Below are 17368 nucleotides of genomic sequence, written 5' to 3'. Positions count from 1 at the left end.
TTTCAAAATGAATATGCAGACATTTTTCAGAACTCACTGCAAAAGATGTGAGGGAGTTTTGTAGTTTTCACAGATGTTCCAGATTTCAAGAATAAAGAAGTAGGCATGTCTGCCTTCTTTTAAATGCTTAAAAATATGTCAAAACCACCTTTGGGTGGGGAATTAGAAAAGGTGACGAGAATATCAACCAATTTAAAATGCAGGATTAATATCAGAAATCAACAAAGTTGCGAATCCTGTGGATGGTCAACTGATACATACAAGGGATGTTTATCAATCCAACAATAGGACATAAATGATCTCTGTCAGGGAATAATTACCAACTCATGCTAGGCTGCACATGAGAGGATTTTTCAGTTCTTCCTTATTTAATAGACATTATCATTTTCTCAGCACAATGGTAGCACAAGGGGCAATGGGTACAAGCTGGAACAGAAGAGGTTCCAAAGAAACACAAGGAAAAAATTCTTCCCTGTTGAGGTGAGGGAGCACTGGAAGGGGCTGCCCAGATGGGCTGTGGAGTTTCCTTCTCTGGAGACATTCAAACCCACCTGGACGAGTTCCTGTGTGACCTACTCTAAGTGGTCCTGCTCTGGCAGGGGTGTTGGACTGGATGAGCTTTTGAGGTCCCTTCCAGCCCTTGACATTCTGTGATTCAAAAGAGGCAGGAGTGTGTATGTGCAAGGAAGACTGTCAGTCTTCTAAGGCCTATTCACCTGCACATTCTCCACTTACACATCTCTCTTTAAAGGGAAATTGAGTATTTTGGGGGATGCCTTGGGATATCTTTAAGAATACACACTCTCTGGGCCTCAGCCTGCCAAAATACAATCACTATGCCAGTTGATTATGCTCTATGAATAATAAACTAGTTTCCAGAGGGAACAAAAAACAACAGATAAAGGCACACAAAGACAATCAAGCATAAAATATAAATGTTGTTACAATTATTCTCTCTTGCTGTGTGTACAGGTGTAGCACAGGTTATGTTGGCAAGCTTACTGTTCCATATCTGTCACAAATGCAAAATCTGAATAAGGAAGACAGGAACACGGCAGACATGCAACAGCTATGGTAATATGCATGCATTTTGTCTGGACACAGCAACAGAAGTCTGCTCAGCTAAGAAAGCTCCAAAGGTATAAGCAGCACACTCAGAAAAAAAATGTACACTGCCCTTTAAAAATCAACCCCAAATCACACATTTGCAATCTGAGAGAGGAACTACTGAAGGTCAGAGGGACTTTTGGGTAAATGTCCTCCTGTTATTCCATGTACAGTAGTATAGGTCATACTGCAGATAAATCAGTCTGGACTGTTTTGTTCATATTTTAAGGAGATTCAGTACACATTACATGTGTGGAAACAAAATACTACTCTTCACGAGCCCAGAGTGAATCACATGGGCCTGCAAAAAATTGAAGCTGGAGACACAGATCATATTATACAGGAGAAAAGAGAACAGGAGAAACAAATATTAATACATACCAAACTGCATGCCCCAGTCACCAAGGTAATTTATTCTTATTACTTCATGTCCCAGTGCAACTTTGAGATTTGCTATAAAATTCCCTAGTAAAGAAAGAAAATTGGTATTATTATTATTATTCAACTGGAGGTGACCTCTCATCCCAACAAAACAGTTTTCTAGCTTTGTATTCAAAATGAGAAGGAAAACAGATGAACTAGCCCACAGAACTTGCTAAAATACTTCACAACTAAAAGCAGTAGTGTTCTGAGCAGGAAAAGAAACACTGTGCATTTGAAAGGTGTTATGTGTCATACAATAGTGATGAAAACACACACATGTGTGAGCACACACACACTGCTCAGTGTAAGAACATGGAAAACACTTTGCTAAGATCTTGTATTATCACAAATAGGAGGCAGGATATATAATTCCCATCATGGTCAGGAAACCTCATACCAGGAGGTTAAGCAAGCCTCAGAACTCACAAATTGCTGTTAACTGTGATGTTAAAGACAGAAAATGAAGTTTTGAATCTCTAGATACTGCCAGAGCACCACTGAGCTCTGCACTTAACACACTAAGTGTCTGACATGCCCCAAACTTACTGTATCGTGCAAGCACAACTTGGTTCTGTAACTGCAACAAAACCCCTTCCTCTTGCTCCTCAGCTCAGCTACAACCATACAACTGCCAAGAAGAAATACTCTCACCTTTTCCTTTTTTCCTGTGCTTCAAGGATACCTTTTAACTAAAATGCTGATGTAAAAGGATGCAGAAAGCTTCCTCTTCTTCTGTTACTGTAACACCACACTATAGTGTGCAATTACTTTCAATTCCATTCTCTTCAGCCAATTCATTCTCTTACTGTTGGACAAACACTGATCTACAGAACTATTTTTGAAGTAGTTTTTTTCTATAGTAAAGGATCCAAAAAAGGACCAGAAAGAGCCCAAAATATGTAATTTATCTCAACTATAAGTCCACGAAGAGGTGGAATTATTAACTTTATGTAATTAATAATTACATATGATACATTACATATCATCAAAAACTAATACTGCTGCACAGATGCTGTAGGATCTTCCACTAGTAACTTCTCAGTTTTTCTTGTAAGAGAGGGAAAAGAAGGACAAATAATGTATTCCATGTGACATCAGAGTACTGCACAATACACTTATTAATCCTTTCATTACAAATTACAGCAATTGTGTCAGTAATACTGACATGAAGCAATTAACATATAAAAGCAAGCTTTTTGCAAGACAGTCACCAAGACACAGCTATCTTGACTGCTATGCAATTGGAAATTCAAAATCCAAAGGACTCTCATAACACCTCAATGAAAACTGCTGAGTGTCTTTGCAGAACAATTTTAAACTACTTTATTTAACGTTCAGAGGCATAAAACTGTATTACGTGTGACTCAATGAATCTGTCAGCAACACAACACTCTCTTTTCTTCACTGCGTAAAGAGCAGAAGGTTTTTAATTAGCAAGTCAACCCTGACACTTCCACTTTGCTGGAAGAGTGTATGGTTAGCAGAGCTCCCCTGTCAGGTGAAGCAGGAAGGCAAAGCCACCCTTTTTGGAGGCACTGAAATGTGTACTTACCTATTATTGTGGAGCGCAAATGTCCTATGTGAAACTTTTTGGCAATATTAGGGGAGCTGGAAGAAATTTTCACAAAGGATGTTTGTTCAATGTTCAATCAAGACTTTCAGATCACCAAATCAAAAGAATTCAACTCATGCATGTAGCAGAACAACTGAAATTTAAGCACTATTTTCAGTTTTCCCTTAAAAATTACCTTGTGCTCTAGACAGCAAATTTTCCTATCCAACCACCTTCTCCTCCTGTATCAGTTAACAGACAATGTTACAAGGAAAAAGAAATCACAAACAACTCCACAACAAAGAGCCTCCCAAACCCAGCTCCACTAGTGACAAAGGACCTACATCACCTTCTCACTTTGTAACGTTTTAGATATATGGACCATTCTCCTCATACCTTTATTAGAGATCAATCTGATAACAGGAGAGGGGACTTGGAATCATTAATTAAAAATCACATTGTCTTCTACCGAAAATGCACCTCCCCAAAACACCCTGTATCCAACAAGTGTTTGCCCTGAAATTCAGCTATGGAAAATCACCCTTAAAACTAAAGCCAAGTGCTTACTTTCCATGTTTATGGAAGCCTGCAGAGGGAGCATAAGTGAAGAAAAATCTTTACACATAAAGAGATCTGAGTCAGCGACTTATCACTTCATGAACTGTAAACACTGGACAGAAATGCTGGGGCTAACAATTGAGGAGATTTAGCAAGACAAATGCCTGGCTGCTTTAATGAGTCAGGAAGGAAGGTATTAAGCTGAAAAAAAAAAATAGGCTGGTGGTAGAAAATTCAGATCATGTTTCTTGATAACAAAATAAAAGAAGGCTAATTAAAATCTGAATGCTATTATGCACTAAATGAGAATATTCTTAGGAGAGGGCAGTGTGAACACTTTAAATATCAAGAATATATTCTGAGAAAAAAGCCTCAACTTCCTAAATGTAATTAGTATTCTACGTGGCAAATGTTCTGGAGTATCAAATATAGCTGAATATAATACCATAAATATTCTATGGTTACCATGCTATGATAATATGATTTAACTTAAGAGGCATCATACATTACAGCAATGAATATCAATCAGCAAAATATCAAAGAGCAATTGTCTCAAAGGACTTATCACATGTGCTTACCTGAAATCAATCACTGTCTTTTGTCTAGGAACTCTGGAGAAAAGCTCACTTTTTACTCCATACTCTGAGCCGTCTTTCAACACCTGCTGCAACACAGTCTAAACCCCAAGGAAGAAAATATGTTTGCACAAAACATCATCAGGAAAAGAGTTAACCAACCACACAAAAAACTGATCCCACAGCCATTCTTCACATTAGTAATTATATGGCTGGGCTGCCAAGCAAACAAGATCTCACATGCAGATGAAAATGTCATTAACTTTTGAAAGCTGTATCTGGTCAATTAAAGGAGAGGAATTGCAGGCAGAGTTCTGGTGAAAATCAGGGCTGGAGTTGATGAAAAAAAGGAACTGGAAAGCCTAATTTTTACTAAAATCATAGAATCATAGAATGGTAGGGGTTGGAAGGGATCTCTAAAGATTGTCTAGTCCAACCCCTCTGCAGAAGCAGGTCCACATAGATCAGGTCACACAGGAACGTGTCCAGGAGGGCTTTGAAAACCTCCAGAGAAGGAGCCTCCACACCCTCCCTGGGCAGCCTGTGCCAGGGCTCCCTCACCTCAGCAGGGAAACAGTTTTTTCTTATGTTTAAATGGAACTTTTTGTGTTCCAGCTTCATCCCATTACCCCTTGTCCTGTCACTGGATACAAGAGAAAAAAGTGATGCCCAACCATCTGACATCAACCACTTAGATATTTGCAACTATTAATGATTTTTTACTTACATAAAATGAAAGGGCAAGAGAGCAACCTGGGGGTAATTAGTGGACAGGAAAGGAAACTTTGGCTAAGTACAGTTACCTCATGTAACGTGAGGAGCTCTCATGTAAATAGGAGTGTTACCTTATGCTAGCCAGGACCCTCATTTACCCTAATTCAGATAACACATTTTAAAATAGAGAGTACCTTGTAGAACTAGACCATAGATGTAGATGAAAAAGTAGGAGAGCTTATGAGCATCAAACTTCACTACAGAATTCACCTCATTGTGCAGCCAAATGTTCTCAGTGCTTTTGCAAATTATTTTTAATTAATAAAAGAAGCTACACAGTGTTTCTCTAAGCTTCCTCAAAAGCATTTTCTTCCCATGAATACATCTTATCTAGGCATACTTTGAGGTGTTTGGTCATTTCTCTGAAATTCCTATCCTATATCCAAGGAGTTTGTCTTGGAGTAACATACAGGGAACACCTGCTGTGCACAGCACAGCCAGGTCATCTTGGTCCAACCCAGCGGTTTAGTGAGACAAAATAGGCTTGGCTATTTCTCATTTCAGTTGTATAAACAGTTAATCCTACAAAATGAGACATATTAATGTTTCTACCTTTTTCCACTTACATCAATGACTACTCTATTTCTTCATTAATGCTTTTTAGGAATAGTATCTGCCTCATGTTCTTTTAGTTTCCTGTTAGAAGAGAGCATGTATATACAGCAAGGAAACAAAAAAACCAAGAGATACTTGCAAGAATTTAAGCCTCCTCAGAACTACCAAGTGACTTTATAACAGGAAAACTGAATACACTCACGTTCTACTCAAACTCCTAGGTTTTTCTAGGCACCAAAATCAGCCTTGCTTTCTACTCCTCTAGTGCCATTCAATTATTCAATCCTCAAGTGACTGGACACTTCTTATCTTGGCTACTTAAAAAAACCAGCTGTTCTTTGGGTTTTTAAGCGCTAGGAGTTCAGGGGGTTGGCAGAAAATTGAATGTGAGCATGAAATTAAATGAGCAGCAACCTGCCCTTGTGGGCAAGAAGCCAATGGCTGCCTGGGGGCATCAAGGAGAGTGTGGGCAGCAGGGCCAGTGAGGTTCTGCTGCCCCTCTGCTCTGCTCTGCCATAGTTGGGGAGGCCTCATCTGGAGTCCTGTGGCCAGTTCTGGGCTCCCTAGCTTGGGAGAGACAGGGAAGTGCTGGAGAGAGGACAGTGCAGGAACACCAAGATGCTGAGGGAATGGAACATGTGTGTGAGGAGGAAAGGCTGCAGGCCCTGGGGCTGTTCAGCCTGGAGAAGAGAAGCCTGAGCTCAGGGGCACCTCAGCAATGCTTATCAGTCCCTAAGGGGTGGGTGTGGAGAGGATGGGGTCAGTGATTGTTGTGTGGTAGCCATTTGGCAGTTCAAGGGGTAACAGGCACAAGCTGGAACACAGGCAGTGCCTCTGGCCCAGGAGGAGAAACTCCTTTGGTACTGAGGTGAGGGAGCCCTGCCCTACGCTGCCCAGGGAGGGTGTGGAGGCTCCTTCTCAGGAGGTCTTCAAAACCCACCTGGACACGTTCCTGTGCCCCCTGAGCAAGGGGAATCTGCTTTAGCAGGGGCTTGGGCTGGAGCAGCTCTGCAGGGCCCTGCCCACCCCCACTATGGTGTGACTGTGTGAAAACACTTGTTACTCTGTGTTCTGCAACCTGATCTAGGCTGACCTGCTTCTGCACAGGGGTTAGACTAGATGATCTCTAAAGGTCCCTTCCAACCCTACCATTCTATGATTCTATGATTCTCATGTGTCCAAAGACCTTGTGTCCTTTCCTTCACCTGCAAGTCTGTAAGGACATTGTGAAGGATCTGTACAAAAATGCATCTACTTAGAAAGTATGGAGACCTGTGTAAAATGCCTTAAAACACCTCAATAGTTTGAACAGTTTGTGGGAAGAGGAACCCTATGCCTACTACATTATCAATAATACAGCAAAGTTAGTCCCTTTACATACCCTACAAACTTCAGTTTGTCACACAGATGCCAATACACTACAAAACCTAATATATGAAGCTGTATGTATTGGACAAACTTCCTGAAGATAATAGAGGCCTTTAACAGTGTGAATGGAACTGGAAATCTCCATTCAGTGGAAACTTTTCTTCCCCCCTCCCCCCCCCAAAGTCACTTTAAATTCCTCTGCAATAGATACTGATTTTATTTATTTATTTTTTAATAAAGGAATGTCACTTGTAGAAAAAAGTTTGTTTTCTTATTATGGCACCTGAGAAGGTAAGGTAGAAACACACACACAAATTGTCAAATTTACCCACAGACTCCTCATTAGGGAAATTTACAGCTAGGTTTTATCTCCTCCTCTCTCCTCGGTGTCATAATACAAAATTAAATGTTCTAATTCCACATTTTTTCCAGCAAAACTCTACTAGGCCACTCACACAGTTTTGCTTGAATCATTAAACTGACTGAACCCCTAAGGATAAAGCACCTTGTGAAGTCCTGCATATGAATAAAATTTACCACTGAAACTACTCTTTCAATGAATAGTCAACTGCTGTGTTCTTACCAAGATGGACTGATAATAAATAGCTAATCGAAAATTAACTGGGTAAAGCTGATTAATAGGCAATCCAGATGGGTTGTAGAGTCTCCTTCTCTGGAGACATTCAAACCTCACCTGGAGTTCCTGTGTGACCTACTCTAGGTGGTTCTGCTGTGGCAAGGGGGGTGGGACTGGATCATCTTTCGAGGTCCCTTCCAGCCCTTGAGATTCTGTGAAAGGGTCTGACCATTTAGGGAGAGAAGACTACAAGCCCAGTTGACTCAGTGGAAATCCTGATAGGAAGACAGCTTTACGAGTACCAGGTAAAATCCAATTTCTTGTCCCTAATTCACATGTGGTTCATTGTCTAAAACCACAATATCATTTCTACAAGAGCTGCTAAACCTATAGATTAAGGCCATGAAAAACATACAACGTAGTTTCCTCCACAAGTTAGTTGAACTGGCTTAGCAAAGCTTTCATTCACATCCCAGTCTAACAGGACCAGCCATCCACTTAGCTTTAGGAAGCTCTGGCAAATAATCCAGAGACAGTACGTTTGAGACTGCTGAATTATTGGTTTAACAAATGAAGTTTAAGTTCAGTCAGGCACTGGACTTTGAGGAATACATCTTCCTTTTTTTCCCCCCACAGCAAAGTATGTAATGCTATCAAATACTTTTATTTCAGGTATCTTTTCATCATCCTGTTCAATTTTAAACAAATCTTTACATGCAAGATCAAAACTTTTGAGTGGTGTATTGTAGAAATACAAAGCAGATGTCAAGCCTGCCTTTTTATAGAATCATAGAATGGTAGGGTTGGAAGGGACTTTTAGAGATCATCTAGTCCAACCGCCCTGCAGAAGCAGGTCCACCTAGATAAGGTTGCATTCTGCTTGCTTTCAAGTAGAAAGAGAGAAGAAAAAGGAGTTATCGTTATCAGTGAATGGTAAATACTTTGTTTCCTCATAATCTTTCCTGAGCCTCACTCCAAATTCTAGGCCTACATAACAAATCAGCAACAGGGATCCCCGAGGAGAACTTAAAAAAGAAACAATTTTACATAGAAAATACCTAAGACAACAAGAAAGTATTTTTTAGTTTGACATTGAAGAATTTTTTTACCTTAACAGACCTGAAATTCAGCACTCACCTTTGCTAATAATTCCCTGTTTATCTTAAAGTTCACTGTTCCTGGACCAGCACTGATTTCACTCACTACAGCATCACATTTGAGCTGAAAGAACAAAATGAAACAGTAGTTCTACATGAAAACAGGTAAAATAGAAAGCTGTAATTCATCCCACTCTATTGATGTAATTCACTATAAGAATTAAATGGTAGGTCTTTGCTTGGAGCAATCATAAATGGATCGTTTCATCAATGCTGCTGTAAAAAGGAGGATTTTATTATTTCCAATCCATGCTTAACAGCTCTGAGTGTAACTCTGCCTGAAATGTCACACATACGCTTCACTTCAGTCCCTGTATGTGTATGGTCTGGACAGGGAGCAGCGGTTGGTCCTTCTGCAGACACAGAAGCTGAGATGTGCTTGACAGCAGTACCAGACAGCACTTAAACAAACTAAATAAATCAAAACTAATGCCTCGAAGAAAACCCGAGACAAAAGCTGTTCCTTGAAGCTTCTGACTTTAATGGTAATGTTCTACAGTATCTAGTGACAGAAAATAAAGATGCTTAAGGCCAATTTATTAAAAAATTAATTTATAATTAAAATATGGCCCCTGTTTTGAAAATTCTAAACCCATAAGGGATATTTGGGTATCCAATCCCTAATACTGACCTCCTCTTTACACAAATTTTACTGTCTCACGGGCTGAGAGTTTGGATCTCAGGTTTGAGAGTTTCTTATTAAACTAGCCATCTTCCATAGCTGAGAAAGTGTCAAAAAGAAGAGGGATGGAAAACACATACAAAAATTACTAAATCACTTTATCACTTGGTTAGTATCTTTTGAGAGAGGCAAGCTATACACTTCTGCTGAAGCTCAGCATAAAGAAATCCTACCTCCATGCTAAGTCTCCAGCTTAGACACTAACTTAACCAAGAGATGAAATCATGCTTAGTTGTGAAAGCTCTTTAACCCTCACAAGTGCCAAGAACAACAAATGTTTTTGTGAATGGATGTTTAGTAACAAGCTACACAAATGAAATTGCCCACCTTATCATTTTACAAAAGGTCCTTTTAAATTTCAGGGCAGAGAGAAAACAGAAATTCCCACCAGACTTTCTCCCAACTGTTTCTGCTGATAAACATTTTTTTACATGATCTCTCACTTTCCATCTCTTTAATGTGAGCGTTCATCTGGCCTCTCCATAGTTTTAACCATCTCTCCTCCAGCTGTCCCGGGGTTCTTTAGTAATCAGATCACCCCATGCCTCAGATTTGGACTAGAATGCCACCGTGCTATCCACAGGCATAAAAACCCCTCAACACAATGTCTGTTTCACAGAGAACTAACAGTCCAAAGCTGAAATAAGAATTGGGCAGACAGATGAAATCAAAAGCCAAATGGAAACAAGACAGTTCTAACCCTTCTGACAGACAATTCTCTGTATATCAGAGGATATAATGTTTCACTTAGTATCACATTGCCTTATTAATTAGGCTATTTTAGTCAACAAGGAAAGATTCTCTTCTGCCTCACCTAAACCTCTGTATTGCAAATACCATGATCTATTTCCTCAGAAGCAACTAAGAACACACTGTTGAACCTTGAGGCACTCAGATCAACTGTTTAACACACCAAAACCTGGTATCTGCCTACATTTTTCTGCCTCTCTGCTAGTTTTTGATTTGTGGTCATATTTTGCTGATTTCTACACTTGCTGCTTACCTTCTTTGTGGATGACATGATCAATCTAAACAAATTATACTAAATGCATCTTCCTTTACCCACTACTCAAAAAACTCATTCCTAAGAGATTAGTGGATTTTTTTCCCTTTGTCTAACCTGAGTGGAGGCTTCTATTGAAGGTCTGTTCTTCTTTACAATTGCTCTTTCATGTAAAGATGTCCCAAGGTTACTTAATGAGCCACAAACAATAAAGGAGAGGGACAACTTGGAGCTTTCTAAGCACTGGGAACAGCAGCTGTTTTTAAGGTGACAGACTAGACATATGGGGAAAAAAATGGTACCACGAGGGAGGTTACAGTCATTGAAACGGAGTGCCCAGGGAGGCTGTGAAACCCTTGGAGACTTTCAACACCTGACGGGATTTCAAAGTCCTCATCAACCTCACCCAAAACCCCTCAACAACCTGCACTGAAGAAATGGGACAAATCACTTTCTGAGGTCCTTCCCAACCTACATTATTTTATGGTTATAGCTCATCTTTTAGTTGTTTTAGAATTTTTCGTTGAACACCTGTGCAGGATCAGTTCAGAATATTCACCTGTTAACAAGAATGGGTCCAAGATACAGATCTCTTCAACAGTCTCAGCAGTGAAGGAGGACTGGAAAAACAGTTTAGCTTCTCAATAGTATTACAACTCGTTTCAATTGTCCTATTCAACTCCTGGTCACATAGCAACTCAACTGATTCCTTCTTAAGTTTGCTCTTTCTGATGCAAATGAAGAATCCTCTGCACTTTCTTTATTCTAGTTCCTCTTATCAACTTAACTTTGCCACTGTTTCCTAGTTCACACTCCTCTGCATTGCCACCAGCAACACATTTTTAGACTGGAGAGGTTTTTTTTTTTCAGTTCCAGCCTTCCTTTAATCATCACCATCACCTTTCTGATCTCACTTTGGTTCAACTTTATGCAAGCCAACTTCTTCCAATTTGTATTTCTTTCCCATCCTTCCAGGTTTGTGTCACTTCTGTAGATCTTGTTTTGCATGCTGCTTCTTTTTGCATGCTGTACTGAAGTCTTAACATCTCAGTTACTGACATTTCCCAGACTAACACATCTGAAATAAAAATGCTGTTCTAAGAAACCCCAATTTCAAGTAGTTACGGATTTGAAAGTCTGGCCTGTTTGCTCCACAGGCTAAATTTATCCATTGCCACTCAAGTGATGAATTTTGCAGTCTTAGGTTTTCCAAATGCCTGCATTCTCAACATCTTCCTAAAAAGTCATTTAAAAGTACAGACTATGTCATACCCTTTAGATACTCTCCTAACTTCATTAATATTATTTATTCTCAAACTATTTCAAATCAATAATTTCACATGAACTTTTAATTAAAACTGATTCTCCAATTCCCTATGAAGGTTCTATGTACAATTACACTCAGTGCAGTCATTAAATTACTCTGACCCAAACAGATGCTTGCAGAAAGAATACTATTTACCTTATGATGCCTGTTACACCTCCAGTCTGTAACTTTATTATTGTATATTGTGTGTATATACATATACATATATATATATATATGATTAGTGCATTAGCATACCCTTTCAGCCAGCTTCTGAGCTTGAAGATAAGGGTCTTGGGCTAAGCAATCACTAGAGCTGACTTCTGTTACAGAAGCAATAGAAACCTGGAAATCAGCAACACGCCTGAAAAAAAAAAACAACCAACATATGAAAAACAGGAAAAAAAAGTTGAAATGATGGGTTTGACTCTGCACCTGGGGAGGAACAACCCCATGCACCAGTACAGGCTGGGGGTGACCTGCTGGAGAGACCTGAGAGTGGTGGTTGATAATAAACTAACCAGGAGCCAGCAATGTGCCCTTGTGGCCAAGAAGGCCAATGGCAGCCTGGGATGCATCAAGAAGAGTGTGGCCAGAAGGTCAAGGGAGTTTCTGCTCCCCCTCTCCTCTGCCCTGCTGAGGCCTCATCTGGAGTCCTGTGTCCAGTTCTGGGCTCTCCAGCTCAAGAGGGACAGGGAAGTCCTGGAGAGAGTCCAGCACAGGGCGACCAAGATGATCAGGGGACTGGAACATCTTCCTGATGAGGAAAGGCTGCCAGAACTGGGGCTGTTTAGTCTGGAGGAGACTGGGGGGGTATCTCATTAATATTTACAAATATTTAAATAGTGGGTGTCAGGACATTGGGGCATCACTTTTTTTCTGTAGTGTTCAGTGACAGGACAAGGGGTAACAGACAAAAGCTGGAACACAAAAAGTTCCACTTAAAGATAATCTTCTTTCCTGTTGACGTGAGGAGGCCTGGCACAGGCTGCCCAGGGAGGGTGGGGAGGCTCCTTCTCTGGAGGTTTTCAAAACCCACCTGGACATGTTCCTACGTGACCTGATCTAGGTGACCCTGCTTCTTCAGAAGGGCTGGACTAGATGATCTCTAAAGGTCCCTTCCAACTCCTCCCATTCTGTGACTCTGCATATGGCATCTAATTGCCAAGTATAACCCAGTCATATGTACATGAAAGATGCACCTAAAGGCCAAATATTACCTTTGCTCTAACACAATCTGAAAGTAGATATAATGAGAATCCCACAATAAACACAAATTAGTCATGAATAAAGGTAATTAACATATGCTAACATCATTACAACTCTCAAGCGGAACACTGAAAAAAAAATCCGTAACTTCACATTGCTTCAAAGTAGTTTCACATGCAGATCATAGTTTAACATTTGCCATTAAAGCACTGTCTATAGTTTGTACAGCTTTTGAGGCAATTATACCCTTTGAGCTTACTTAAAAATATACAGTGATTTCATTAAAATTAGATCTCTTTTTACTATTGAATTGTTATATTAGCTAAAGTCAGGGGTTTGTGCATTCAAGTCCCGGTTAAACTCTTGCCATAATTAACACAACAGAATATACCAAGACACAATGTAAACACTACCGTTGTTTGGAGACAGGAACTGCAGATATGGACTTTATTAAATGTTCTGGTGGTAGATCCAAAACCTTTGCAAGCTAAATTTGAAATAAAGAACAAAGTGACTTAAGCAAGAAAAGATACAGGAAAAACACTCTTCCCAGTTTAAACATGCACGGGGGATGCATCATACAAGTCTGAAAGCAAATTTCTACTCGGATAGCAAACACTATTATAAACAATACAGAAATTATGCACTACAAACCCAAGAAATGTTGAGGGCGCCTTAGGAAAAGCAAAATAAAGCACCATGTTTTGCTGCTTTTTTCTATTTACTGTTCTTTTTTTTCCACCCATGAAAGATCCCCTTGAACCCTCACGTTCTTATCGACTTATCGAGGCTCTGCACCTCACCGAGCTCATCCCCCACACGGTACCCGGAGAGGGTGAGGAGGCCCATCTCACGTCTGGGCCTCAATAATAACATGCGAACTGCCTTCTTGCCAAGAGTAAGAGGCTCCTCATTCACTGCGGGGACGAGTGTAATGGGCCTTAAGGGAATTCCCATGGTCCCCTCAGAGCTCCCGCCGAGGGCCCGCTGCCCCGTCCCGCCTCTACCCTGTGCGACCTCCCGCTCCCGCCCATCCCCTCACAGAAAAGGCGGGACAGGGAAGCCCCGCGCCGACCCCTTGGCAACGGGTCGGACCCACTGTAAGCCGCTCGGGAGGGGGGAGGGGAAGCGGTCTGGGTAAGGGAGCGAAGGGGACCCTTGGGACATGGAATATGGTGCGCTTCTTCTCTGCGCAAGCCGCGGGAGGGAGCGGCATACCTGAGAAGCGATGCTCCTCCGAAAGGAACAGGCTGCCATGGCTGCAGTCCCAGGCGGAAGGTCATAACCGCCGCTTCATCCCCCCCCCTCACTTGGCCTTTCCGCCCGCCCAGGGGCGGGCAGGCTCATACCATTGTCAGGACGGGGGTGGGTGAGGGCGGAAGAGCCCATTCACCTCCCTTTGCGCGGAGGAGGTGCGCAGAGGCGGCGGGCTGTCCCACCGCGCAGGGGAGGGGGGAGCGTTCCTCGGACAAGCAGGGAGCCGGGCTGCGTTCGCGGGGCTGTGCGTGAGCCGCGGGCCGGCGCCGGGCTGCGCGCTCCGTCTTCCTCCAGCTCCGTCCGTTGCGCGGGCGGCTCGTCCGGGACCGCTCGGGACTGGAGTGCGACAGGAGCAACATGAGCACGTGCTCCGTCTCCAAGGTGAGGGGGGCGGAGGGGGAGTCGCATCCTCCGGCCTTCGCTGCAGGCCCGCGGGGCGGCGGAGGCGGGGGGCTGCCTCCGGAGATGGTGGCCGCCGGGGGCATCTCGGCGGGCAGGTGCGAGGGGCCGGCGTGCCGTGCCCAAGGCGCTGCCTGCCCACCCCTCCGCCTCGGCGGGACGGGAGCGTCGTCCGGCCGGAGCGGCCTCCTGGGAGCCGTCCCTGCGGCGTGTGGGTGCCCAAAGGAACTGCCCCGCGGAGCTGCCCTGTCTCTGTCGCGTTCTGTGTCTGCTCATCTTCCTATCTTCGTCCACTGCCTTTTCGACATCTCCTGTGCCCAGGCTCCCCGCTGCCCTCTCGAGTCTTGGCTCTCTGTCCCTGCCTTAAGGCCCCCTCGGTCCCGCTTTACCCAGGGCACTTGTTCTTCTCGCAGCGATCAGCCTTCCTACCTTGCTCTTCTGACTTGTTGTCACACCAAAAGCACTCGTATTTGAAGTAAAACCGCACCTAGAGCTGAGCCGTAGTGTGGTGGCTGTAGGTTTTGTCACTTTCAGCTGTGATGTTATGGTGGTTTAGCCCGATGTCCACTAAGTCATAAAATCACTACCTCTCCTAAACTGGACAGTTGAGGTAAGGGAGAAGAGATCACTCGGCAACTAGTGTTACAGGCAAAACAGACTCAACTTAGGGAGAAAAAGGTTTGATTTATTAAAGAAACAATAAGAGCAGGGAGATGACAAATAAAACCGTCTTAAAAACACCTACCCCCACCGCTCCTCTTCCCAGGACTCTCGTCTCCCTCCAGCAGCACAGGGGATGGGGGTTGTGGTCAGTTCATTACAGATGGACTTTGCCACTGCTGCTTCTCAGGGTGAGGCCTCCTCACCCTGGGGTCCCTCTCATGGGAGACAATCCCTCACCAACTTCTCCAGCGTGGGTCCTTCCCATGGGCTGCTGCTCCTCATGAACTGCTCCAGCATGAGGCTTGCCACGGGGGCAGCTCCTCACACCCTGCCCAACATGGCTCACCCACCAGGCAAAGAGTCCTTCAGGTATTGACTGTTCCAGCCTGAGTCCCTCACAGGATCACAGGTCCTGACAGCAAACCTGTTCTGGCCTGGGCTCCTCTCTGCCCATGGACTACCAGGATCTGGCTCTAGGGTGAGCTTCCCATGGAGTCACAGCCTGCTTCAGTCATCCACCTGCTCTGGCGTGGGCTCCTCGACGGGCTGCGAGTAGGTCTCTGCTCCCTCATGGCCTCCATGGGCTGCAGGGACACAGCTGCCTCACCATGGTCCTCCTCACCACAGGGCACAGGGGAGTCTTTCTTCCAGGGCCTAAGCACCCTCCTTCCTCTCCACTGACCTTGGTGTCTGCTGAGATGTTCTCACATTCTCACTCCCTGTTGCTGCTGCAGTTTTTTTTGCAACTGTGCCACAACTTCTCAAATAGGTTATTCACAGAGGTGTTACCTCCATCACTAATTGGCTAGGCCTGGGTCAGGTGCACGGTCCAGCTTAGAATTGACTGGCCTTAACCCTGTGAGCTACAGGGGAAGCTTCTGCCAACTTTGTTTAAAGAAGCCACCCCTGAAGTCCCCCTGCCCCCCCTGCTACCAGAAAACCTCACCCAGGCAAAACCACTACAGGTGTGTTGTCATTGCTTGCTGCCATGTTGAAACATTTATTGCATCTTCCCCCAAAACTAATTTAATGGAGAAATAAAAAGAAAAGGGCTGTCATGCATATGTATTGTTAAACATCTGTTAGTTTCATCTGTTGCCTTCATGTTTCTGAGTTGAAAGCTTTTATCTGTCTTGTACTCAGGGCTGGCAATAGGGACAGTGCATTCATCAGAGTGTGAATATGTAGCAAGGCTTAACATGTTGCGTTAGAACGTTTGAGTTATTTCCTGCCTTGCTCAGTCATATATCCAACAATAGTAGTGAGTATGTGCTTTATCACCTGAAAACTCCTGTGTCTTATATCTTTTGTCACCAGATTGTGATGTGCAGCTCGGTCTTCTGATGTGTAAGTTACTGTGCAGGTTATCACCTTCAGGAGTAAAGGGAAGTTAAAACTTAATCCAAAACAGGTGGATTTCCCTTTCAAAAGTGGCTGTTGCCTGTAATTACTTAGGTAGGGAAACATCCTTCCTCTCACTTCCTGTGTCTTACATGTAATCCTTCTCTGCTGTTTTGCTTTCTGGCCTCTGCTACATCCAGTAGTGCAGGAAGATTCAATGCTTGTAAAGCATTAAGTAATATCTGTGTTTGATTTGTTTCTTCTTGTCTGTGAATGATTTATAATTAGTTTATTCAATTCCAGTTGTGCACTTGTGAATTACTTTTCTGATGCGTTGTGTGTAGTGTACTGCAGCATAAATAAATAGGCTGTGGCATAGCTCTTCGTAGTGGAATTGTTCCAGTGTTTAGAATCTATAGAATAACCACAATGTTTGTTCAGCCAGTTTTAGATGGTTGCTAGGTGAAATGGAAAATATCTGAAGACATCTCTAATTCATAAGGCAACAGCCTTCAGAGGAGGCCGATGTTGATATTGTTGTTGTGCTGCAATTTTGCATTTGAAAAGAAAGGAAATAACATGTCCAAAGTCACCTGACAGATTAGTACCTGTGATCAAAATGGAACATACATCTGAAGTTTTGTTTTTTACTAGACCATTCTTATGCTAGTGGCTGAACTGTCCCAGGTTGAGTTCACTAATCTTTGCTTGTATGAGCGTCTCTGTTGAGAAATACAGGTTTGATTCAGTCTGATTGTCTTACCTTGAACAGTTGTGTGTTTCCTTCCAACCCTTACTGAATTTCTGACAGATAGGAAATTATTAAAACTGTTTAAAAAACATTATGCTTTGAGAAGGGTGG

At 42.8% G+C, this 17368-nt stretch overlaps 2 protein-coding genes across 6 annotated transcripts in view; one reads left to right on the top strand and one right to left on the bottom strand.

Annotated features, from left to right (window-relative positions):
* RARS2 (arginyl-tRNA synthetase 2, mitochondrial) overlaps window positions 1–14150 on the bottom strand; it is a 37693-nt gene extending 23543 nt beyond the window's left edge. For 2 of the 3 annotated variants that reach the window (XM_061989432.1, XM_061989434.1), the window contains exons 1-7: window positions 14065–14150; window positions 13260–13333; window positions 11896–12001; window positions 8627–8710; window positions 4219–4316; window positions 3083–3138; window positions 1489–1572 (exon numbers count right to left, since the gene is read on the bottom strand). In XM_061989432.1, coding sequence (XP_061845416.1) covers window positions 1489–1572; window positions 3083–3138; window positions 4219–4316; window positions 8627–8710; window positions 11896–12001; window positions 13260–13333; window positions 14065–14103 — 541 coding nt within the window. In that variant the 5' untranslated portion in view covers window positions 14104–14150. The remainder of the gene's footprint in view (window positions 1–1488; window positions 1573–3082; window positions 3139–4218; window positions 4317–8626; window positions 8711–11895; window positions 12002–13259; window positions 13334–14064) is intronic. The other variant, XM_061989433.1, reaches the window with a different exon arrangement.
* Window positions 14151–14225: 75 nt separating this feature from the next.
* The window catches only part of ORC3 (origin recognition complex subunit 3), a 41139-nt gene continuing 37996 nt past the window's right edge, over window positions 14226–17368 (top strand). Inside the window, exon 1 of one of the 3 annotated variants that reach the window (XM_061989431.1) lies at window positions 14226–14484. In XM_061989431.1, the coding sequence (XP_061845415.1) occupies window positions 14461–14484 (24 nt within the window). In that variant the 5' untranslated portion in view covers window positions 14226–14460. The remainder of the gene's footprint in view (window positions 14485–17368) is intronic. The other 2 variants (XM_061989429.1, XM_061989430.1) reach the window with 2 other exon arrangements.

The sequence above is a fragment of the Colius striatus genome, chromosome 2, assembly GCF_028858725.1.
Source record: "Colius striatus isolate bColStr4 chromosome 2, bColStr4.1.hap1, whole genome shotgun sequence".
Lineage (NCBI taxonomy): Eukaryota > Metazoa > Chordata > Aves > Coliiformes > Coliidae > Colius > Colius striatus.
The sequence above is the reverse complement of the archived record's forward strand: the minus strand, read 5'-3'. Positions and strand labels throughout refer to the sequence as shown.